Raw genomic sequence first — 26751 nt, 5'->3', positions numbered from 1 at the left:
TAGCGGGTATATAATAGGAACTAACTATTTCAAAGCCATAAATACAGATAAAAAAATCACAATACTCTGTTCCAGAGGATTCTGGTTTATCAGACCCAGATATAAATAACTTTTCATACCAGATATTCTTATATTGTGCAACTCATTGACAGTGAAAGATGCTATGTCTTTCTTCTAATATGCTTGTATTTTTATATGCCAATTAATATTCAGTAATGCTTCTTAGGGAATAGCTCATATTAAGCTGAACATAAATACATATTAAGGCAGTCATGAAGACATAATATTTATGGCTGCTGTGCCAAAAAAGACATATACCTAATTGAACAGTTGAATAAATATACAAGATGAAAGTGAGCAATAACAAATAACTGTGAAAGTTTGTGAAATTTCTTAAGCAATTTTTCAATATTATTCTGATTGCAATGCATTTTTATGCCATAATTCAACATATATTCAGCCCTCCGTATCCGCAGGGGTTTGGTTCCGGGACCCCACCCCATGGATACCAAATTCTACGGATACTCAAGTCCCGTATATAAAATGGCGTAGTATTTGCATATAACCTACGCACATTCTCCCGTATACTTTATATCATCTCCAGATTACTTATGATACCTAGTATAATGTAAATGCTATATAAATAGTTGTTATACTGTATTGTTTAGGGAATAATGACAAGAAAATAAAAGGCTGTACACGTTCAGTATAGACGCAACCATCGTAGCTCTTCTGGGAACGCTGATGCTGCCTTGGCATCAGCCGATGCTGATTCTCCTGTTCTTGAAGCTATAGCGATTTACATAGTTAGCCAGCCATCCCTTACTAGCCTTAAACTCCTTCCTCTTGCTCACAACACGTAGCAAGCAAAGGAGATGCAAGGTAAACAATGCTCAAACAACAAAAAAGTTCTAATCATCTCTAGATTACAGTACTTTACGCTCCCTCCTTGCCTTTGAGGAATTGCTTTGATGACTTAATTGTTTTTTAGGAGCCATTTTTTCACAGAAGCAAAGGATGCACACAACACAAGTAGCGACCGAACGAGACACAAGGCGAACAATGCTCAAACAAAGAGAGCTGGAGAGAGAACTTCTGTTTTTTTTTCCGATCTCCATCTGCGGTTGGTTGAATCTGCAGATACGGAGGGCCAACTGTAGCTTCAGGTTACAAATCGGGACTTACTTAAAAATGGTAACATAACAGCAAGAAAATTTTATAAAGTTAACCTTATTGCCAGTAGTACTTCAACTTCTGAAAGTAACATAGAGACTGAAATATAAACATATTGTTTGTGGCCACTGCAAAATCCTCACTGCGTCCCTCATAACTAACAATGTTGCTTGAACTTGTCATTACTTTCTAGCCATTAACTAATACATCAGGAGGGTGAATTAAAATGATTGCTTGAATGTTCAAAAATTTCAGGATTGCTTAAATCATGATACACTGGCAGAATACATGGAATCAAACAACCATAGTAATGTCACAAGAAGAGAAAATCTGCAGATGCTGGAAATCTGGGCAACACACACAAAATGCTGGAGGAACTCAGCAGGCCAGGCAGCATCTATAGAAAAAAACAGTCAACATTTTGGGCTGAGACCCTTCAGCAGGACTGGAGAAAAAAAGCTGAGGAGTAGATTTGAAAGGCGGAAGGAGGCATTACTGGAAGTTTGTGAAATCAATGCTCATGCTATCAGGTTAGAGGCTACCCAAATGGAATATAAGGTGCTCCTCCAACCTATGTTATCGCGACAGTGGAGGAGGCCATGGATGGACATAGCGGAATGGGAAGTGGAATTAAAATGGATTGCCACTGGGATAATAATGTATTTTAAAACTGAGCTGGAGCACACAAAATGGCCCTATCCAAGAAAGCACATTGTATATACATACCATGTAGAGTTAATTACTGAAAAATGGTCTATCTTCAAATTTAAATATGCTATATATTGTACACAACATCCAGATCACATGTGACCATTTACCTGGCCAAGTGACTATTTATTAAGATTTAATACCCGTAAGACTGCTGAAGTGGATAACCATGTTTAATTTGTACATAACCATGTTTAGCAACTAGGCAAGAGTAATTAACCAGCAATGTCTTCTGTTAATTTGTTAACTGCTAAGAGTATGAAATGGCTCATAGACATACCTCTGTTTATGCTACCAATCAAATGAGTGGAAACATTCTTATTATGAATCCGGCCTGAAGTCTGGTGTAGAATCACATCCCGAATGAGGCCTTCACTGCAAGAGCAAAAAGGACACTCAGTGTACTCAAAAGGAAGAAATTTAATCAGGAAATGAAGTTGCTCTATGAAGAGCAGCACAGCCACAAGGAACACTCTTGATAGCTGTAGATGTAAATGTGTGAAATCCACTCTGTGGACCAAGCTGTGGTACCACAATCCGTTAATCAACTGCATAAAATTAATCAAAGTAAATGAGACTTTCAAGTGCAATATTCTACCAACCACATTACAAGCCACTACTGCATTCATTCAACTGCTATCAAACACCTACCACAAATTCCATCAATCAGGACCCAAAGATTGAAGTTTTCCTTCACAGAATTAGCCCTGTTGTGGGTATCATATCCACAGTTTGCAATTTAACTATTGCAACACATCATTAATTATAGCGTATTAACAGTCAGTGACTTTCCTTTCTCTTACAGCCAACACAGCAGCCAAGGACAGTGGAAAGGCTATTTCGGAGAAAGGCAAAACCATTCCTATATCCTGCTGTCTTCAAGTCAGATGAGGAGATTGAAGGTCAAAACATTGGTGCATTGGGAATTCTGTCATTAAATGGACATTTAACGTTGGAGAGCTGGGAGGAATTCAGAAACAACTTGGGATAGACAGGACTTTATGCAGAACTTGAAGACCAAACCTTCCACGACAGAAGTGGTGGCCAACACCATGAGCACAAATTTGAACTCAGTTATGATGCTGCGTGTAAAAGACAGGAGTAGCTAATGCTTGGTTGAGCTCCGATAATGACTCAATATGGCATCGAGAGCTCGGAATGCTGTCAAGCCTAATTATCTTCCTGCAATTCAGACTCAGAATGCTGTTAATATGTCTATGGATCACAGGATGCAATTTGACATGACCTAACACAGCAGCTCAGCAACATGTCACTCAATGGATTACTGACTCAGTACATAGGAAGGAGTTTTGACTCAGTAGAATTCCCTCTTTCACCAAGAGTGAAAAGGGGAAGCATAATATTGAGAACTTCCCCACATTTCCTCATTACTTCGACATTATGGTTCTTCATTGTTTTATTCCTACCCAGCAGTACGTGGGAATATTTTCAGCAAAAGGTTACAGCAATTCATCATCATCTATTCAAGAGCAATCAGGATGGTAATGCTGACCTTGTCAGCAATACTCATATTCTGTAAATTAATAATAAAATTAAATACAAAACATGACTGAAATAGGTGTTACCAAACTTATCATGCTTTTTCAATTTCTCATGAGCCCCAGTAATATTAGACTTCAAAGAGATCATGATATTAATGGTACTCCTCTGCCATATAGTGACAGAGAAATGCTACTGCAACTTAATAGATACCACTACTATACAAACTCACTATATAAGATAGAGCAGACTCCAATACCCAAAGATCACCTAAACTTACTTAAATACAGACACAGCCCAATAAAAAATTAACAAGAGCAGCAGGTTTTAAAATGATCAGTACAAAAAGAAGTGGGAAGAAACACTTGCAGTTTATGTATCACAGCATAGAAAAGACAACCATATTTTACATCAGATGTTAATACACTAGTGCTGTCAATTCTATTTGATTTTGTCTTCCTATGTTCCTGTATAAGCTACTAGTTATTCTCGATTTTCAAAGCAAGTGAAAAGGAAGAGTTTAATTTCATTTGTCTCCCTCACTTTCTCATGGCATTCCAAGTACTTACTACTTTTGAAGTACCTATTTATTTGTAAACAAACATTTTGTTCTGTGTACACTAAAACCCTGTAACACTGCATACAGGTGTAGGGCTCTCAGTAACATTAACTGTGGTGTTAACTGTTTAGGCTAATAAAATGGCTTCTCTGCATTGTTATAATGAAATGGCTTCTCTGTAATGTTACAATGCTGTAATGGGTTTCTGTATCTGGAATGTTTAGGTTATAACTGCAGATAAGGGAGGAACTAACCAATGAAGAATTGTTCTGCTATCTTGTATGTGTGAGCTGAGCGGGAGCCTGCCGTCTTTTTCGGGAGGCGAGCAAGGAGGACGGACGTGTGAGGAGCAGACAGAGGTTCCAGGGCGGCGGATACTGGTCGTCGACAGTTCGGACAGTGGCCAAAGGCTCGGAAAGTCGTTATGGATGGAACAGGAGACAAGAGCTCCAACGTATTAAAATACTATGTGCACAAATTGATAAACTTACTGATTTGGCGCCTTTCGGTTATCTGTTTCTACTAACCCATCACTAAGAAATAACTATAAAGTTGTAATTATTTACTTGCCTTTGGTGTATTGTCTGAGATTTGTGTTGCGAGCGTGTACTGGGGGGCATTACACTGTATTTACATGGAAGTATTGCACTGTTGGCGGGGCAACAGCAGTTCACCCTAGGCAAACGGGGGTAAATTGGGGGCACGGATGCTACACAGGTTTGCTAAAAGGCACCCCTTTTAGGTGTTAACTTACATACGGTCACACATACCCTGGATTGTATTGGAACTGCAAGTGTTCAGAAGACTGTGATGTCAATTCTGAGAAGGCAATCCAAGAACTTTATTAGGATCCAAGTATATCGCAAAGGTAGTTTAACATGCAGAACCATTATCAACAGTTTCCTGATTACCTTTTAAGTCAAAACAAGTCAAAACAGCTTTCAAGAAGGAGCTAGATAGATATCTGATGGATAGAGGAATCAAGGGATATGGGGACAAGGCAGGGACTGGGTATTGATAGTGAATGATCAGCCATGATCTCAGAATGGTGGTGCAGACTCGAGGGGCCGAATGGTCTACTTCTGCACCTATTGTCTATTGTCTATAACAACAAAAACAAAATTTACAAAAATCACTCCTTGTTGAAGCAGTGTCCACCAACCTAAATGGATAACATAAGCACGTCTCATGTCCCAATTAAAGCAGTATAGTGTCCCAAAAAAAACAAAGGGAATCCCAGCTATTTCTGTGATTTGTTTTTGTTCTTTAAGAGTTGTTCCAAATAACCAGCTGCCTCAATTCATTGTTAGCCTAATTAACTGGAATCCACAGTATTCCTTTTTATTCATTGAATTCAATTGTCTTTACAATTTGTTTTTATCTCCAATGCTATTTTGAACAACAATGTAAAGTTGCTAAGAAGATTAATTTAGAAGCATAAGACTATCTAGTCTGTGGAATGAAGATGAAATAAGATTATTTTCTGTCAAAATGTAAACAGCCTCATCACAATACCACACTTTAAAACTGTGAATGCCTTATAGGCTGCAGCAGAGACCTACTAGAACTCCAGATTTAGAATAGAAACACCAGGGATATTTTCCTTTATGTGAGGGGAGGGGAGGAAGAAATATAAACTGATAGGTGAAACTGAGAGAGGGAAGGGTGGAGTAAAGAGCTGGGAAGTTGAGTGGTGAAAGAGACACAGGGCTGGAGAAGGGGAAATTTAAGAGAGGTCAGAAGGCATGGAAGAAAAAAAAGAGGGAGGAGCATCAAAGGGAGGCGATGAGCAGGCAAGGAGATAAAGTGAGAGAGGGAACTATTCCCCAACCCCTTTTCCCTCCATTATGTATTAGGGTGGAGCTAACTCAAGGCTAGCTTGAGATTCTCAAGCTTTGAACATTAATTTGAGCCACATTCCAAAGAATTCTCAAGGCTGGTGTCTGAAATACAGTCTCTCAATGCCAGGCTTAGTGACTGAATTTGGAGGAGTATTTTACTGCTAATTTGCACTTGTCTACATAATGATCAGAAACCAAAAATTTTAGATTGAAGTACTGGTCCACAACATTTATATGAGGAAAAGAAGTTTTATCACTAGAGTACTTGCTCTAGTTTCCACCTGCTGCGAGATGTGGAGTAGGACTCAAAACTAACCCTTGTGACTTAGAGAGGGAGTGTCACTAATAAATCCAAAAATCATTTCAATAACACGACTGATGCACAAAATGCACAACTGTCTTTTAAGGAGAGCAACACAAAAAAAAAAATTGACAGATGAGTTTTTGTTTTGTGTGTAGCTCCACATATCCAGAGTCTACAGTTTATTGTGTCTCCATTTTAAGGACAGCAGCCTGGTATGGAAAATTGTAATTGAATATCTATTTCACCATTTTATAATTACACATCAGGTTTCCCTTCCAACATATTTCTCAACACCAAGACCATTCCTGCAGCTCACAAGAACAGATGTTGACCTTGAGGGACTTTGCATGGAAAGCCTTCACAGTAGTAACAACGCTAACAGATGGCCCAAGATCAGACCACACAGAGTTGCTTATTTAAGTAAAAAAATTTTGTTTCTCACAGAAGGGCATATCCTTGGGATATATGCTCACTGGCCACTTTTTTAGGTAGCAAATGAAATGGTCACTGAATGTATGTTTGTGGTCTTCTGCTGCTATAGCCCATCTACTTCAAGATTCAATGTGTTCTACACACCACTGTTGAAATGAGTGGTTACTTTAGTCAGTCGTCTTCCTTTCAGCTTGAAACAATTTAGCCATTCTCTGATCTCTCTGATCAGCAAAACATTTTTGCCCACAGAACCGCCACTCACTGGAATTGTTTTTTTTCTCTCTCTCTCTCTCCTCTCTCTCTCACACACACACACACACACACACACACACACAAAATCAGGCAGCACCTATGGCCAAAACCCAAAACGTCGAGTCACCTCTTCTGCCATAGATGCTACCTGGCCTGCTGAGTCCCTCCAGCATTTTGTGTGTCTTGCTTGGATTTCCAGCATCTGCACATTTTCTCTAGTTTTAGATCACATTTCTTCTCCATTCTGATGTTTGGTCTGAACAACTGAACCTCTCCACCATGTCTGCATGCTTTTATGCACTGACTTGCTGCTATATGATTGGCTGATTAAGATATTTGCATTAACGAGCACCTAATACAGTGGCCATTGAGTGTAACTTGCCACATTTACCTTCTAAGATCATGAACTTCAAATAAAATCAATTAGTTTCACGATGCGTAGCAACTTGCTGACTACTTTCTCAGGACAAGGCAAATTTCAGAAGCAATGATCATCCTATCAGACTTCTGCAATCCTCAAAGTCTTATTTATTAAAAAGAAATGAAGAAAAATAAGTAAAAATATGTGGAAAGCTCTTGAATAAGTAAGTAAATCAAATCAAAAAGCCTCAAAATAAATCAAAATAAACCTAGGCAAATAAATCCAACGTGAGGAAATCACTGCTCCCAGCTGTGACTTATCAAATTCATACAAAGAAGCAATCAAAATAGAAGGAAGCAAATCCCTACTTAACTTTCATGAACTTTAAGTGTGTCTTTTATAAATTCTCTGGTACTACTGACCTGTAAGAAATTATTTTAAAGTGTGCACCATGCACAATACCATAGCTTGAACATCAGAAAAGATCAGAAAATGTTAATTTTTCTCATGTTACCCTCCAAGATGACCACAACCTTGACATGGTTTGGAGGCTTGTGTGCCTCAAAGACCCGGAGAGCTATGCCGGCTGGAGTCAGGGCTTTATGCTTTGGCTCTGGGTGGGGTTACCCATGCCAAACGTATCAAAGAGTAGAGGCCAGACTAAGAATGGTCTACTGATTCTCCAGGTTCAGGGGTTCAGCTCAGGGCTAACAACCTTGGCCAGTAAAAGAAAACTGTTACAGAAACAGCAATGAGGAATCCTTCCACATCTGAGTGCGACGGTATTCCTGAGTCTCCACCCGGGACTTGCATGACTGCCAGTAACCGAGAGGAAGCTACTGACACAATGAAGGAAGCCGTGAACGCTGGTGAGATGGAGGACCTTCATTGCTGCCCTAAACATCAGCGGCATAACAGGCAAAAGAAAAAGAATGTTTGACAGATTTGTGATGTACTATGCTGCTGTGAAAAGTAAATTTTCATGGCATTTATATTCTGTTTATGGATTTAAGATTTGAACCTGGACTCTTCCAGTTAGAGGAATAGGTGAAAGGTATCAACTTGAACTGTACATCAAATTTATTATTTTACCAGCACATATATCTTTTTGCAATTTTACCTGTTAGATGCTCCAGATGGATTTCTTTTTGGTGCTTTCTCTTTATCCAATTTCCAGGTGCAAAGTAGAACAGCATATGCACATCCTGGTTGTGAGACCATCAGCTCCGGGGACCCATCAGGTCCTGGATTTACAGTAAGGCTGTCTACCTGTCACAACAGAATACAAATTATCTAGGTAATATAAAACCACTTTCCAATGTCCCCACTACACCACACTGGCATCTACAGCTAGGGAAAATAAATTGTAAGGAAATTTCACAGATCACCCAAGATTTTGAATCAGTGAACTAAAAAGTCTCAGCTGGCATGCATCTTTTTCATGGGTCCCTCTCTATACCTTTATTGTCCATCACTATTGTACTCAGAACTTCTGTTGGCTCTTCTGCATAATCCGTCTTCTCTTGTCTCTGCTTGAATATGCTTTCAATTCCCCAGGTGCCATACTCTGAGATTCATTCCCCTCCCCCCCCCCCATCCCACTCATGCACTCCTTCAGTGTATGGCCTACTGTGTGCAAATTGGCCATCTTATTGTTTCAAAAGAACACTTTAATTTGTCATAGTGTTTGAGGATGGCTAGGCTTCTGAAATTGCATGTATTTTTATCTTCCTTTAAACTAGCTTCCTTACTAAACCTCAAGTCACATCTCTTAACAGACACTTTAACATTTTTTCTTAAATTAGAGCTCTGTCAACACCCTTTAAATATTCTTTTGCACCTTATGACAAGTCCATACCTGTCCTTCCAGTAGCCATTTTTTCAGCAGTACCAAGTGTCCAGAACTATCAATCAAAGAGTCCTCCCAACGAAATGCTCTCACTACACGGTCAGTGTAACCTACCACCATTTCACACTTTCCATCTCCATCTGCAGGAAGAAACAATTAATTTAATTTGGTTTTGAGAATCTCTAACTGCCAATCTGTAAATGCTGCCATTTGAAATTCACTGCACTGTATGATGGCACTGATAAAGTGGCAACTGTTTGCATGCAATCATCAAACATTCCCATTTCAGACTACAACATCTGAAATCCAGAGTCACAGTCATGGGTATTACAGTAAGCAGCATCGTTTTAACACGTTTTAAAAAACTCTATCAATACACAAAATCAGTGGAGCACAGACAGCACACTCAGATCGCTAGTGCCGTTCCCCTTCAAGAAAATAGAAGTGGGGATAGTGCACTAGGCAACATGTGCAATTGAAATGCAGTAGAGCTAATAGGACTTGATGTTTCAATCCTTATGATAAAGTCGGCCCTCTTGATGTTGGCAGTAGGCTTGGAGTGGTGACGAGGAGGGTAGCTACGTCATAAGGGTCATCAGGTGGGCACCCTCCTTCTTTGATGTTTTGTTGATAAGCTCATGACGTCTCCAGAGGGCTCAACGGTACTATCTGGCATCCCAGATACACCCCACTCAGTTCCATACCCTTCATCTTGCAGCCCAGTTGTTGTCTTTCCTTTTAATCCAAATCCAGTTGCTGCTTTCTTCTGCTGCATTTGACAAGGACTTGATTGCTTGCTGGAGGGAGACACCCCTCACCCTCATCTTCTTCAATAGACTGGTCGTAGATGTAGCAATGAATCCCCTGCATCCCACTTCTACAGGGAAAATCTTGGTCTTCCAGCCGTTCTGAGCAGCTTCAGTTGCCAGTTCAGAGTACTTGGTCTTTTTCCTCTGATAAGCTTCTTCCAACACCATCTTCCCATGGTACTGTCAATTCCACAACATATGCCAGCTTGGCTGTTGTGGACCACAGGACTATGTCTGGCCAGAGCGTTGTAGCCGCAACATTTGGGGGAAACACAAGCTTCCTTCCATCCTTCCTTCCTGCGCACGGACTGTTTGAACTGCTTCCGTCTGGTAGGCGCTTCAGATCCCTTCAGACTAAGACTAATAGGCACTGGAGAAGTTTTTTCCCTACTGCGGTCACTTTGCTGAACAGTTAACTGCCAGTTAACTGTCGGCTAACTATTACTTGGATTGCACTACTTGTATGTATAATCTATATTTTCATTTATATTTATCATTATTATTGTTATGAGCAGAGAGACAACATTTGCCGGAAGTAAATTCCTTGTATGTGTACAGGTACTTGGTGATTAAAGTCTGATTCTGATTCTGATTCTTTTCCAAGTCCACGCCCATTTTCCAATCCCGAGCAACATGCAGAATGCTTATACCCTTTGATGTTACTTGGTGCTCTGGAGGCTGGCCTCCTGGTACAAATCGTGTAATGTGGATATTTCCTGCCGATGTTTGTGAGAGAGCATTTACAGTGGTTTGCCTCTGTTCCAAGATTGATGCCAGCAGTCTGAGAACTTGGTTATGCCGCCAAGTATACCGCCCCTGGCTGAGGCTCATGGTGCATCCTGTTAAAATGTGCTTTAGTGATCCAGGTGTTTGACAAGGAGAGCAAGTGGGGTCTTCTCCCTACCACTGGTTCAGGTTTTGAGGTGTTGGTAAGAGGTCATAAGTGGCTCTGATGACAAAACTTAGCCGAGATCCCTCCATTTCCCAGATGTCACATCAACTGAGTTTCCTCTTTTCCAGGCTCCCCCAATTAGTCCATTGGCCCTGCTTGGCCACTGAAATGGCTCTGGTGTGTCGTTCTGCCTCCTCCTGTCTCCTCACCTCCTCCACCACCAGCCATCTCTTCTGTACTGATGTTGCTTTGTGCCATTGAGGAGCCTTTGGGACAAGCCCGAGACCGGCTCTCCCATGTTGGACTTGGCCAACCACAACCCTGAAGTGAAGAGCAGACCTAGCACTCTGAACAGCTTCAGATGGGGTCCACTTCCTCCCTGTTGCCACACGGGGGGCCGCTGTTCGAATAACAGTATCTTCAGATTCAGTGAGGGTAATGATCAACCTTGCTTTGGCGCATTTGAATTCGTCCACAAGACTTGTAATTGGTAATTCCAATTTGCTGTTCTCGCACAGTCCAGCAGGACTTAAGCATCGTGGAAGTCCAAGCCACTGTTTCACATGTGTGCTGATCACTCTTTCGAGCTTTTCCACCTTGTTGATGGGGATTTCATACACTGTTAAAGGCCACATGAGTCTTGGGAGTATGCCGAACTGGAAGCACCACAGCTTGAGTTTTCCTGGCAGCCAGGTCTTGTTGATGTGAGCTATGTACATGATGGTATCCTTTTTGAGTTGTTCAAACTGCTCGGTGTCCTTGAGCTTAGTGTCATACCATCGACCCAAGCTCTTCACTGGCACTTCTGAAACAGTTGGGACAGGTGTTCCACCAATATGAAATCTATGATCTGTGAGTTACCTTTGACAATGGAGATGCTTCTGCACTTCCTGGGCTTGATCTTCATCCTCGCCCATGTGATGTTTTGATGAAGCTTTTGCAGAAGCCTCTTGGTGCAGGAGACAGTTGTCATCAGTATTGTTATATCGTCCATTTTAGGCACCCCACTCCTAACTAACCTGCTTGCAGATGTACAGCCATTGGAAAATAAAATTGAATACCTCAGAGCAATACTGCTGTGCCAGAGGGACATCACGGACTGCCATGTACTTTACAGAAACATGGCTCATGGATGCAGTGCTGCAGCCTGATTGCTTCACCATTCGCCGTAAAGACAGGTCAGCTCAGTCTTTTAAAAGTCAAGGAGGTGGGTATGCTTTATGATTAATCAATGGTGGTGCACAGTCGTGGTAGTTCTGTCTCAGTCCTGCTCACACAATCTGGAACATTTAGCAGTCAAACATTGTCCTTTTTATCTATCAAGGGAGTTTTCTGCCATCATCCTGGTAGTGGTATATATTCCACCCCAGGCTAATGTCAAGCTGGTACTGGAGGAGCAGTCACAACACAGCGCACCCTGATGCCTTCCCTATCATTGAAAGGGATTTCAACCAGTCCAGTTTGAAGTAGTCTTGGAACAGCTACCACCAACATATCACCTGTAAAACCAGAGGAGCTAACACACTTGACTACTGTTAGATCACCATCAAGGTCGCTCGCTAAGCTATCCCACACCCACACTTTGTGAAGTCCAATCATCTGGCTGTACTTACAGGAGTGATTTGAGTTGGTGGACTGAATAATATTCAGGGAGTCATCTTTCAATCTGAATGAATATGCCACAATTGTCATCAACTTCTTCAAGACCTGTGAGGATGAGTGTGTCTTCAAGAACATAGCAGACATACCCAAACAAAAAACCAGGAGATTCGTCTTCTGCTGAGGACTAGATCTGTGGCATTCAAGACCAGTGATCTAGAACCGTACAAAAAAATCCAGGTACGCCCTCCAGAAGGCTATTTTAAGGGCGAGAAAAACAATTTCAATTGAGGTTAGAGTTGGAATCAGATGTACATCAGAGTTTGCAGGCCATTACTTCCAACAAATATCATGAATGGCTGCGAGGCTTTACTCTGAGATAAGCTGAACACTTCTCATATGCACTTCAAAAAGGAAAATAAAATGACACCTATGCAAATCTCTCCAGCATCTGGTGACACTGTGATCTGTCTCAAAGACAGTGTTAGATCATCTTTCAAGAAGAGGGAGCAACTTCGCAAGGCGTCCAGCAATGCTGCAGTGAGAGGTTCCCACCTGCTTCAAAAGGGCAACAATTGTACCAGTGCCCGAGAAGAGCAGGGTGAGCTGCCTCAACGACCATCGCCCAGTGGCACTCAAATCTCCTGTGATGAAGTGCTTTGAGAAGTTGGTCATAGCTGGAATCAACAGTTGCCTAAGCAAGGATCTGTAACCACTGCAATTTATCTATCACCAAAGTGGATCTACAGCCAATACACTCCCTACCTCTCCACTTGGCCTTGAATTATCTGGACAATAGTAATACCTTCATCAAGCTGCTGTTTAATAACTACGGCTCAAGCTTTCAACCCAATCATGACCTCATCTCCAATCAACAAACTCTGAAACCTAGGCTTCTGCGCCTCCCTCTGCAACTAGGACCTTTGCTTCCTCAACAGGAGACCACAGTCTATACACATCAGCAATAATACCTCCTCCTCTCTGACAATCAACACTGGTCCGCCTTAAGAATGCCTGCTTAGCCCACTGCTGTACTCTCTCCATACACACAACAGTGTGGGAAGGCATGGCTCAAATGTCATCTATAAATTGCCAACAGCACAACTATTGTTGGCAAACTTTCAGATGGTGATGAGGAGGCATACAGAAGCAAGACAGATCAGCAGGTTGCATGCTGTCTTAGCAACAATCTCGCACTCAACGTCAGTAAGTCCAAGGAATTGCTTGTGGACTTCAGGAAGAGGAAGTCAAGGGAACACATACCAGTCCTCATCGAGGGATCAGCTGTGAAAAGGGTAAGCAGTTTCAAGTTCCTAGATGTCAACATCTCTTAAGATCTTTCGGGGTCCAACATATTGATGCAATTACAAAGAAGGCACAACAGCGACTATATTTCACTAGGGGTTTGAGGAGACTTGGTATGTCACTAAAGACACTCACAATTTCTACAAATGCCCCATGGCGAGTACTTGACTGGTTGCATCACCAACTGGTATGGAGGGGCCACTACACAAGATTAGAAAAAGCTGCAGAAAGTTATAAACTCAGCTAACTCCATCGTTGGCACTAACCTCCCTGCCATCGAAGACATTTTCAAAAGGCGATACCTCAAAAAAGTGCCATCCATGATCAAGGGTATGGGGGTTATTCTCATTGCTACCATCAAATAAGAGGTATAGGAGCCTAAAGACACACACTCAATGGCTCGGGAACAGCTTCTTCCCCTCGGCCATCAGATTTCTGAATGGACAATGAATCCATGAACCCTAGCTCACTATTTTTTTCTTGTTTTCTCTCTGCTTATATTATTTAATATTTTATACATACTTTTTATAATTTATAGTGTTTTATTATGTATTGCAATGTACTACAATTACATTAGTAAGTTCCAAACTAGTGACTACAAGGACAGGCTTACAATCACTCTATCCATCCTCCTGTGGCACAATTATTTCTGACCACAAGCAGAACAAAACCAAACTGCTGAAGGAACTCAGCAGATCAACCAGCAACAGAGGAGGCAGTAGATCACAATACTATATCAGGACAGAGTACAGAGAGAAGATAGATAGAGCAAAGAGTTGAGAGGGAAGGTGAGACAGATGCTGGTAGATAATAAAGTATGGTTGGTTGGGGATGATGGACAGATCAACAAAGGAAAAGGAGACGGAGAACTAATTTAGAGACAAAGAGTGGTGGGTGATAGATGGAAACAGATCAAACTAGAAACATCAAAACTGATCATTTACTGTTTGCCAGACCCAAAATTGCTAGGGTTAATTTGACACTATAAAGTAGATGTAACCATCCTCCACTAACCGCAGTTGGTTGGCGCAATAATCCTCTTTCTTTATGACCATATCTGCCATTCATTAAAGGCCTGCTCAGATATAAAGTTGAAGCTTGGACTCTTTTTAGAATTTTTCTACTGATCCAACCTTTGTTTGTCTCTCCATCTCCTCACCACCACCACCCTTCACACATGCTGCTTTTCTCTCCCTCTCTCTCTCTTCCACCCAGCTGGAGTCTAATAGCTAGATTCTACCACACAACAAAACGTGACAGAGAAATCACCTTGCATTTAAATCAAGAGACTTTACTGCTGTTTTGTCACAAGTCTTAACAGTGCAAATGAAATGTACCCAAGAAAAATGTGCAGTACCACATTTGCAAATATTGTTATTCAGTGCACAGTTTGTTTTTCTTTTGCATATTATTATTTGTCCATCTCTATTGTGTGCTGTATTTCATTGATTCTGTTATGTTTCTTTGCATTTACTATGATTGTCTGCAAGAAAATGGATCTCGGGGTCATATAGAAACATAGAAAATAGGTCCAGGAGTAGGCCATTCAGCCCTTCGAGCCTGCACCGCCATTCAGTATGATCATGGCTGATCATCCAACTCAGAACCCTGTACCTGCTTTCTCTCCATACCCCCTGATCCCTTTAGCCACAAGGGCCACATCTAACTTCCTCTTAAATATAGCCAATGAACCAGCCTCAACTGTTTCCTGTGGCAGAGAATTCCACAGATTCACCACTCTCTGTGAGAAGAAGTTTTTCCTCATTTCAGTCCTAAAAGGCTTCCCCTTTATCCTTAAACTGTGACCCCTCATCTGACTATATTATACAGTAAAGCACCCAACTAAATACAGAGTAAGAATCCAGCATACCCAGTGTATGACACAATGGTAGCATGCCAATATCTGAAGATGACTACCTATAAATTGGCCCTTAACAACCTCTGCTATAAGAACAACTCTATTCTACCATTTTCTCCATATGTCTGATATGGTGATATACAAGTCCATCTCCCACCCCCTTCCTCACCACATTCTACAGAGGATGTATCGAGAGTATCCTGAGCAGCTGCATTACTGCCTGGTTTGGAAATAGCACCATCTCAGATCATAAGACTCTGCAGCGGATAGTGAGGTCAGCTGAAGGGATCATCGGGGTCTCTCTTCCCTCCTTTACAGACAGTTACACCACACGCCACATCCACAAAGCTAACAGCATTGTGAAGGATCCCACGCACCCCTCATACAAACTCTTCTTCCTCCTGCCATCTGGCAAAAGGTACCGAAGCACTTGGGCTCTCATGACCAGATTGCGTAAGTTTCCTCCCCCAAGCCATTAGACTCCTCAATTCCCAGATTCTCGTCTGACACCAACTTACACACACACACACACACACACACACACACACAATATTTGCTCATTTCTTTCTCAATTCCTGCTAAAACATTGTTTACATTTACATCATTTATTACTACATTGTAATTTGCCCTTTACTGTGCCTATTGTCTTGTTTATTAATTATTGTACTGTTAGCACTGTTTTGTACACTTTATGTCATCCTGTGTAGGTCTGAAGTCTAATGTAGTTTTGTGTTGTTTCATGTAGTCTAGTGTAGTCTTGTGTGGTTTCATGTAGCACCATGGTCCTGGAGGAACGTTGTTTCATTTTTACTGTATACTATACCAATAGTTATGGTTGAAATGACAATAAGAGCGACTTGACTTTGATAATAAATTTACTTTGAACTTTCAATCATGTCAGTGGTGCTGCGGCCCATCCTTACTGACTGCAGTCTGTTGAAGTCAAGGATCCAGTTGCAAAGGGATGTGTTGATTCCCAAGTCAAGAAGTTTGAAAAATGCAGAGTGTGAATGTTCTAAAGATGGTACTTTGTCCTGGGGCTAGTATTCTGTACCCTATACGGAAATGACCTTCTCAATACTTGTAGTGTACAAATTCCTTACTAACATATTGTTACAATTCTTACTATTTGCATGTAAAAACAGACATGCCAGACTCCCTTTTTCTGCCAAATGATATAAAAATTTACTCATGATTTGTTTTAGTCTATTTCTTTAGGGAATCATTCGTTACTGATTACCAGGCAGTTTCCACTTTATCCAAGAAGAATCATAGCCACTTATTAACATTATTTACAAAATCAAATCGGTAATCACTTATTTTCTTGTTACACTGGCATTGATATAATAATTTTCTTAATGAAATTTCCCATCTTCCAGTAGTAATGTCATACCAATAATATGTAATTAGTATTTTGTACAATGCTTTTCAAAGTTTTTCGATTTCAGCTGTGTTTTTGCCTCTAGATAAGTACATGAATGATACCACTAAAAATACATTAAATGTATGATTGTTTGGCATCTTTCTTCATTAGACTCACAAAGACTAGTGTACCACAGAAATCTGAAGAATCTATGATCCAAAGAAAGTCAATACAAAAGTAAAATATGAAAATAAGCATAGGTTCGGGGCAGACACCATTTTGTCCTAGCGATAATTTGAGACATACAGTTTTTAAAATTATAGCAGATATGAAACTTTTATGTCTATTTTATGTTATAAATATTCTCATCTACTCACTGTTCTTTTCATTCAAGCACAATTTACATCAAATTTAAGCTCCTTCATCTCACTGAATTCATTTCAGTACAAAAATGAATTTCTTCAACTCACCGATATCACTAATGAGCATCACTTTGGTGTTAGCAGGGATGTGCTGTGCATAAAATGCTTTCTGTTCATCACTAAATAGGCAGTCATGGTGGCTAGAAGTGTCTGACTTGGTTGATATGCCGCTGAGGTCAAAAATATGGAACCAACCCTCCGCACCCACAGCTACAACAAAATTCTGGAAGAGAAAAATATAAGCACTTATAAACACAATGGTTAATTATCCTGTTAATAGATGTGCTCTAACTGGTTTTATAAATTAACAATACAGTCATTTTTGTTTCCTACTATTTGTCAAATTTTTTTATGAAAAGAAAATGTTAGTAAAATCAAAATCTCTCTTGCTAGTTAAGTTGCCCTTTAAGGCACATTCCCTCAATTAATTTCCCTGACAATCCCTGTGAAGCTTCTTCTGGCTACTCAAGGAGAGCTTAACAATGAAAATATTTTTCAAAAATATATTACTGATCACATAATTATAACATCTCATTCTGGAAATATGGAAGATAGTAATGCAATATTAATACGCAGCAGCCTCTCCGGACTCTGGATTGGGGATTGCCAAACGTTACGTGGATTTTCTGATGTAGTCTGTTTTGTCATGTGCTTTTGTGATATCATTCTGGAAGAACGTTGTCTCATTTTTTAACTGCATTGCATTTGTGGTTTCTAAATGACAATAAACTGAATCTGTATCTGAATCTGAAAGGATTTGGTAGAATCTACTCCTAAACCCAAAATGCATCTGCGATTACTATGCAATATACAATCTCTCTCTGCTACTTGTATTTAATATAATTATAAAATATCTTTTAAGTTGAAGTGACCAGATTCTTTATGAGCAAGTGAATAAAGATTACAATAGCAAGACCAAAATACAGATAAATCAGCTCTTAATCTACAAACCCCATTTCCAGAAAAGTTGAGATATTTTCCAAAATGCAATAAAAACAAAAATCTGTGATATGTTAATTCACGTGAACCTTTATTTACTGAAAAAGTACAAAGAAAAGATTTTCAATAGCTTTACTGACCAACTTAATCATATTTTGTAAATATACACAAATTTAGAATTTGATGGCTGTAACACACTCAATAAACGTTGGGACAGAGTTAAAATAAGATTGAAAAGTGCACAGAATATTCAAGTAACACTGGTTTGGAAGACTCCACATTAAGCAGGCTAATTGGTAGCAGGTGAGGTATCATGACTGGGTATAAAAGTAGCGTCCATTAAAGGCTCAGTCTTTGCAAGCAAGGATGGGTCGTGGCTCACCCCTTTGTGCCAAAATTCGTGACAGAATTGTTAGTCAGTTCAAAAGGAACATTTCCCTACGCAAGATTGCAGAGAATTTAGGTCTTTCAACATCTACAGTACATAATATTGTGAAAAGATTCAGAGAATTCAGAGACATCTCAGTGCGTAAAGGGCAAGGTCGGAAACCACTGTTGAATGCGCTTGATCTTCGAGCCCTCAGGCGGCACTGCCTAAGAAACCGTCATGTTACTGTGACAATTATAGCCACCTGGGCTCGGGAGTACTTCGGAAAACCATTGTCACTTAACACAGTCTGTCGCTGCATCCAGAAATGCAACTTGAAACTGTATTACGCAAGGAGGAAGCCATACATCAACTCTATGCAGAAACGCCGGTGAGTTCTCTGGGCCTGAGCTCATCTCAGATGGACCGAAAGACTGTGGAACCGTGTGCTGTGGTCAGATGAGTCCACATTTCAGCTAGTTCTCGGAAAAAATGAGCGTCGAGTTCTCCATGCCAAAGATGAAAATGACCATCCTGATTGTTATCAGTGAAAGGTGCAAAAGCCAGCATCTGTGATGGTATGGGGGTGCATCAGTGCCCACGGCATGGGTGAGTTGCATGTATGTGAAGGTACCATTGATTCTGAGGCATATATTAGGATTTTAGAGAGACTTATGTTGCCATCAAGGCAACATCTCTTCCCGGGACGTCCATGCTTATTTCAGCAGGACAATGCCAGACCACATTCTGCATGGGCTACAACAGTGTGGCTTTGTAGACACAGTGTGTGTGCTTGACTGGCCTGCTGCCAGTCCAGATCTATCTCCTATTGAAAATGTATAGCGCATCATGAAGAGGAGAATCAGACAACGGAGACCATGGACTGTTGAGCAGCTGAAGTCTTATATCAAGCAAGAATGGACAAAATTTCCAATTGCAAATCTACTACAATTAGTATCCTCAGTTCCAAAACGATTAAAAAGTGTTATTAAAAGGAAAGGTGATGTAACACAATGGTAAACATACCTCTGTCCCAACTTTTGTTGAGTGTGTGCAGCCATCAAATTCTAAATTTGTGTATATTTACAAAATACAATTAAGTTGGTCAGTAAAACTATTGAAAATCTTTTCTTTGTACTTTTGTCAGTTCAATAAAGGTTCACGTGAATTAACATATCACAGATTTTTGTTTTTATTGCATTTTGGAAAATATCTCAACTTTTCTGGAAATGGGGTTTGTACAAAATAGAGAAGCTAGCTTGAGAGGGTGATTGGCCTGATCCTGCTTCTAATTTCTATGTTCACAAATTAAACTAGTTGAAAGTAAACTATTTCCTGATTTGTTTAATTTTCTTATACCCACTCATTGTTCATTGATGGTAAATGGTAAAGAAATTTATTAATATTGACTCATTTTCCAAATGAATGTAAATTTAAGTAGAAAATCTAGCATTTCATTTTTAGTACAATGTAATATATGATCAATTGTAGTCTTAATTTTTTGATATTTGTTCTATGAAAATCACCTTGGAGAGAAATGATGTTCTGTTGAAAATACATCCACTTTAATTATTAATTCTGTTTCACCAAAGATGATACATTAAATGATATAATTTCAGTATTTCCATTTATCTCAAGTTCATGAATTCTCAATTTGCCCATAGAAAAAAAAATCCTCAGACAGCTTAATTTCTGAAATCACCATGGATCTGAAAATTACAACTTTCTCAAATAAATTTTTCTTCAGTTTAGAAGTTCAAGCAAGTGAGATACCTTTCCTTTGTTGCAGATGTCTCCTACACCAACACAAGTTACCTAGAAAGAAACACAAGTTAACTTATTACATGAAGCTACACTACTACCAATTCAGAATTTTACTTACTCAGCATTTCAAAAATTTATTACATCTACACTGCCAAATGTAGAATGTCTGAAATGGCAGCTCTAGTAACTTAGCAAAAACTTTTCTTCATTGCCTGAAAATTTTTTAAAATGCAAATCTCATCTGATAAGTACTAAAGAAAACCAAAAGCACATAATCTAGTACGTCTGCCCCAGCTGCCACAAGCTGGACTTCCCGGTGGTCAAATATTTTCCGGTCAAGATAGCGACAGTGAACAATGATTGCTCGGGCGACATCTTCCAGATAATCAAATATTTCAGCTTTTCTATTTATTCTTTTTATCTTAATTTTGTTTTGGAAACTGTTGGAGCCTGTGACTTAGTCTGTAGTTTGATCAAATGAGCTAGAGCTCTGCTGTCCCCGAGAAAACTCCAGGAGAGAAATGCGAGCATGAGCTACCACAAGCTGAAGCTCAGAGACGAGATGATGGGCCATAATTGGCTACATTTCTCATGGATTGAAGTGTTGAAGTACACTGAAACCTTGAGGCAAGTGTGGAGGAGAGTAAGTGGGACCGCTGGCTCAATTCGCTGTCCTCAGAAAGGCTGCTGGAACGATTTGCTTCGCTGCCACTGGGTTCCGATGGTCTCGGAGATGTTATCAAAATTGTGAAATTTATGGATTGGATTGTAGTTCATATTGTTCTTGTTCAGTTCTATGTTTTTTTGTGTTCTCGCTTATTCTTTCTTGCTACGGATTGATTGGCTAAGGCTTTCTAGCATCTGCAGACTTTCCCATGATTGTGATTTAGCACAGATTTGTGTTTTTTTATTGCTATTTCAAACAAGTTTGGGTATTTAATATACATTTGATAAAGAAAGGTTTGAACTTGAAATCAAAATATTTGTTAACTCTAAATCTAAAATCTAAAATATTAAAAACAAAGCATTCTATAGATAAAAGTAATTCTGGATGGCTCTCTAGTTAAATACATTCATTTTGTATCAGAAAGACGATTCTTCTAACAGAGCTCTAATTGCATTTGAAAGACGTAATTATAATAATGATTACATCCTAAAATTTCTGTGGAAAAGAAAAATAAGGGGGAAACTAACAGTTAAAAAAAAAATTGCCTTCACAAAAATCACCAACACCGTCTTAACCAGTTAAGTGCACAATTTTGTGCCTAATACTACCAAAAATAAAATACAGAATTTTTGGTGCAAGTACATGAATCCCACCTCTGTTCCTCTCCAACTAATATTGTCACAATGTCTCTCTGCAAAATACTCAACCACAATGATCTGAAAGCTAGATGTTAATAATACCAAAGACTCAAAATGAATGCCATTTTTCCTGCAAATATTAGCCATACAACTCTCAGCCATACAAACTTTAAGTAGATTGACCCATGACGGGATCCTAGTTAGTACACCCAAAGTAATTTCAACAGGTTCTCCATCAAAGTTAAATGGCCAAGAAAGCCAAATGAAATCGCGTATTTTTTAATCCCATTTTCATCTTTCCAATTTTTAAATAAACAAAATATCTAATAAAAGAGATTGCCCTCAATAAATAAGTCACCACAGTGGTATCTGTAAGATGAATGCCCTTGAAAGATATTCTCTGGTTGAGTGGTGCCAAGATCACAATCTCTTACTTAATGTTAGCAAGACAAAGGAGATGATTATTGACTTCGGGAGGAGGAAACCATTCATGAGCCAGTCCTCATCAGGAGAATCAAAGGTGGAGAGAGTCAGCAACTTTAAATTCCTCCGTATTATCATTTCAGAGGATCTGTCCTGGGTCCAGCACATAAGTGCCATTATGAAGAAAGCACTGTAGCGCCTCTACTTTATTACAAGTTTGCAAACATTCAACATGACATCTAAAACTTTGACAAACTTCTATAGATGTGTGGTCGATATTATATTGACTGGTTGCATCACAGCCTGGTATGGAAATATCAATGCTCTTGCAAGGAGAAGCCTACAAAATGTGCTGGATATAGCGCGATCCATCATGAGTAAAGCCCACCCCACTATTGAGCACATCTGCATGGAGCACTGCTGCAGGAAAGCAGCATCCATCAAGAGGGACCTCCACCACCCAGGTCATGCTCTCTTCTCGCTGCTGCCATCAGAAAGAAGGTACAAGAGCCCCAGGACTCACACCATCATGTTCATGAACAGTTACTACCCATTAACCATCAGACTCTTAAAACTTAACTCGTTCCATCACTGAACCGTTCCCACTTCTAAGGACTCATTGTCAAGGACACTTCATCTCGTATCCTTGATATTTATTTCTTATTCATCTATTATTATTTTTCCTCTTTCTTTTCGTATTTGCACAGTTTTCAGTTTTTTTGAACATTGATTGTTGTCAGTCCTATTGAGTGTGATCTTTCATTGGGGGGTAGTGTTAGAGAGTCAGAAAAATACTTGGATTGACTCTTCCCCATTTCAAAGTCCTACTTTCCTTGATTTGTATTAGCAATTCAGTGAGAAAGAAACTACCTTCAGTAATACAGGGAAAAATGAATATCAAATGTTAATACATACCATTCCAATGCAAGATCTAGTAATCCATGGCTTGCAGTCATCATTCTTGTATACATATAGTTTTCCACTGGTATCCCCAACTACAAGTTCATTCAACTGTAGCAGAATAAGAGGAAAATAAAGGAAATCAATCCAAGTTTTATGAGAAATTATTATTACTCAGAGGCTTAGACTTGACTTTTATATCGAGAGAGGCCGATTGATTAAGCTGGTGAGTTTACCTAAAGGCAACTTCAATATTGACAGTTCTAATTTTGAACTCTGCATTTGTTGTGGGTCTTAATTCAGAAAATTTCTGTAATAAGATGGGTTTTGGCTTGCTGTTGGTACACTTCCTCTACGTACAAGGGCTTTAACCTTTCAATGGTACAAAACTGAACAGAGATGAATCTAATTTGGAATTTATATATTGTTCCTTTAAATAGGGAGGGTATAATTTAGAATCAGTGATAAAGTGCAAATGCGTGTGAATGGTTAGCTTGCCGGTAGTAGAAAGCTTGGTGCCAGTGCTTTCCAAAAATTTCCTTAATATAACCACACTTACATATTTTGCAACCAGTACTGGAACAAAAGCCTGGTCAGGGAGTAGAATGGATTCAACTTTATTCACAGTTGATTGGAGAGGTTTCAGGTTTCACTATTTCAGGATGTATATTGTATGCATTTCTCTGACATTAAATGTATCTTTGAGGTACTGGAGGAAGAACGCATATCATTCAAGAGGATAAGGTGAAAGAAGTTAGCAAAGAATGGAATTAGTGGCTTTAAATTCACCATGAGTAGGAACTCCACTGGACAGATTAAAACTGTGAGAAAATGGGACCTACATTTGGAAGGCTGTAATTTGTTCAATTATATTGATGAGTAAAAAGGAAAACTACCAGTCACTGGCAGGGTTACTGCAAAAGCCCAATGTATCATAGGCACCTATTTTCCCTATTGGAGGGAGTTCCAGGCTGTCACTGTTACACTGAGAAAGTACCGGTGCAGAAACAAAAATTGCAGGGCTCTGGGAAAGAATAGGATAGATAGGATTGCTGGAGAGTATTTTCAAAGAACCAGCAGAAATATAAATACCTAAGGGCCAGGGCTCTGTGCACTGCACTGCCACATTTCTGATCAATCTGGAGCAATTATAGTCCCTATAAGTAAGAGTCCAATTTTTGTGCATTTGCTTTAAATATTATTGGTCCTGTCCTGTTGCTGGTATTGTTTCTGTAAAATAGTGCGAAATGGTAAGGCCAACCAACCTCTACTGTAAATAGGACACCTGCTTGTTGCTAATAAAGCTCCTATAAATCAAAATGGTCACCAAACTCCCACTACTACCATTTCCTTTATGAGGACTTAATCAGACCATGGCACAGTTCCTGTAAATGCCACAGGAACAGTTTCTGCAAACACGAGGAAATCTTGAAATCCAATGGGATCCCACTACCAAGCACATCTTTCCCTCCCCCCCTTTCTGCTTTTTGCAGGGATCGCTCCCTACGCGACTCCCTTGTCCACTCGTTCCCCCCCCCATCCCTTCCCACCGATCTCCCTCCTGGCACTTATCCTTGTAAGCGGAACAAGTGCCACACGTACCCTTACACTTCCTCCCTCACCACCACTCGGCCACAGACAGTCCTTCCAGGTGAGGCAACACTTCACCTGTGAGTCGGCTGCTGTGGTATACTATGTTCAGTGCTCCTGGTGTGGCCTTTTATATACTGGTGAGACCCGACGCAGACTGGGAGACCATTTTGCTGAACACCTACGCTCGATCCGCCAGAGAAAGCAGGATCTCCCAGTGGCCGCACATTTTAATTCCACGTCCCATTCCCATTCTGATATGTCTATCCATGGCCTCCTCTACTGTCAAAATGAATCCAAACTCAGGTTGGAGGAACAACACCTTATATACCGGCTGGGTAGCCTCCAACCTGATGGCATGAACATTTAACTTCCGTTAATGCCCCTCCTCCCCTTCTTACCCCATCCCTGACATATTTAGTTGTTTGCCTGTTCTCCATCTCCCACTGGTGCTCCCCTCCCCCTTTCTTTCTCCTGAGGCCTCCCGTCCCATGATCCTTTCCCTTCTCCAGCTCTGTATCACTTTCGCCAATCACCTTTCTAGCTCTTAGCTTCATCCCACCCCCTCCGGTCTTCTCCTATCATTTCGCATTTCCCCCTCCCCCCACTACTTTCAAATCTCTTACTATCTTTCCTTTTGGTTAGTCCTGACAAAGGGTCTTGGCCCGAAAAGTCAACAGTGCTTCTCCCATTGATGCTGCCTGGCTTGCTGTGTTCCACCAGCATTTTGTATGTGTAGTTTCTGCAAGCATCAACTTATCCTATTAATACATCTTGCATGGCACTAGTATATTTCTGTAGCTATTAACAGGTCCTTACCTGAGACTGATACTAATCTTGTAAATATTAACAGGTGTGGAATGGCACTGGTTCAAGTTATGTTACTAACTCCAAGGCCTGGAATGACATGGATATTGCTCCAATAAAGAACTCATGTTCTTCAACACTCATACCTGACCTACCACTGGTGTAGTTCTTGTAAATACAAAGGGCACTACCTTACATTGATACTGTTCTTGTAAATATTAAGAAACCTAGTCCAACTCTGGTAAAGTTCTGTAAAAATGACCTGGGTCTGGTACTGTTCATGTAAATATTAAGCAATGTCCCATTACATTAGTACAGTTTTTGTAAATATTGAGTCAGAGCCTAACAGTAGGACTGCTCCTGTAAATATTAAATCGTCTGAACTGACAGAAACAAATCCAGTAAATACTAGTGTTGGGATTTGACACTTTTACAGCTCCCCCCAATGTTAAAGGGTACAGTCAGGAACTAATAGCACATTTATAAATTTTTGGGGACCAGCAGAACATTGGGACTGTTACTGCTAAAAGTGTCATACAAAATTTATATTGCTCCTGCAAATATTAACTTGTTATTTTTGACACAGCTTTACTTCTTGTAAAGATTAAGGTGCTGTGTTCAGGCATTGATACAGCTAGTATCAAGGATGCTGTTCTGACATTCATACAACTTCTGTAAGTACAGTAGAAGTAATCCTAGCCCAACACTGGCCATTTCCAAGTACTAAGCGGTATACTCAGCATCAGTATCGTTGCTGTAAGCATCAGAAAACACTGGCCTGACAGTGGTATATTTTCTGTAACCTTTAAGGGATCCGGCCTCACGTAGGTATAGACCCTTCAGGGGCTCCCAACCTGGGGTCCAGCGACCCCTCAGTTAATGGTAGGGTGCCACAGCATAAAAAAGTTGTGAACCCCTGTCTGGGGTTTAAATATTATGGGGAAGGAGCGGTCTGATATATTGGTCCATTTCGCTGGTTGTAACGAGTATCCAGGTCTACCTCGCAAATGATTTACCCCGTCGTTGTCTGTGTCTCCCAGGCAGATTGCCTGTGTGAACAGGTTTCCAGTGAAGTCCAGCGCCACTCTCTCGACGTAACTGACGGATCTCATTGCTTGGCATTAAGCCTGCAGCGGTACTCGAACAGATTCTGCTCGCCGTAACCGTATTAACAGCAACTTCCGGCCACCGCCATGGCTGTGGCGCGACAGCGCCGGTTTTTACAGCACTATGAATTACGGCAAGCATCAGGGCCAATGGGAAGTTTGACGAGGTTTTCTTTCTTTTGTGATTTATTTTTTATTGAAGTTCATCATCAAACAAACATAGGATGTATTTCAGATACTGTACATACATATCATATATTCATATTTGCCACAAATCTCCACATAATATTTACCTGAGGTATACATTTACAGAAAAGAGAGGA

General features: G+C 40.2%; 1 protein-coding gene across 3 annotated transcripts in view; it reads right to left on the bottom strand.

The window, feature by feature from the left end:
- Positions 1-26523, bottom strand: part of itfg2 (integrin alpha FG-GAP repeat containing 2) — a 75798-nt gene extending 49275 nt beyond the window's left edge. For 2 of the 3 annotated variants that reach the window (XM_059978136.1, XM_059978137.1), the window contains exons 1-7: positions 26339-26523; positions 22941-23036; positions 20307-20348; positions 17276-17450; positions 8989-9119; positions 8251-8399; positions 2162-2256 (exon numbers count right to left, since the gene is read on the bottom strand). In XM_059978136.1, the coding sequence (XP_059834119.1) occupies positions 2162-2256; positions 8251-8399; positions 8989-9119; positions 17276-17450; positions 20307-20348; positions 22941-23036; positions 26339-26434 (784 nt within the window). In that variant the 5' untranslated portion in view covers positions 26435-26523. Of the gene's footprint in view, positions 1-2161; positions 2257-8250; positions 8400-8988; positions 9120-17275; positions 17451-20306; positions 20349-22940; positions 23037-26322 lie in introns of all 3 variants that reach the window. The other variant, XM_059978138.1, reaches the window with a different exon arrangement.
- Between the last annotated feature and the right edge of the window lie 228 nt (positions 26524-26751).

The sequence above is a fragment of the Hypanus sabinus genome, chromosome 8, assembly GCF_030144855.1.
Source record: "Hypanus sabinus isolate sHypSab1 chromosome 8, sHypSab1.hap1, whole genome shotgun sequence".
In the NCBI taxonomy this organism is placed as follows: domain Eukaryota; kingdom Metazoa; phylum Chordata; class Chondrichthyes; order Myliobatiformes; family Dasyatidae; genus Hypanus; species Hypanus sabinus.
This window is presented reverse-complemented; position numbering and strand designations above follow the sequence as displayed.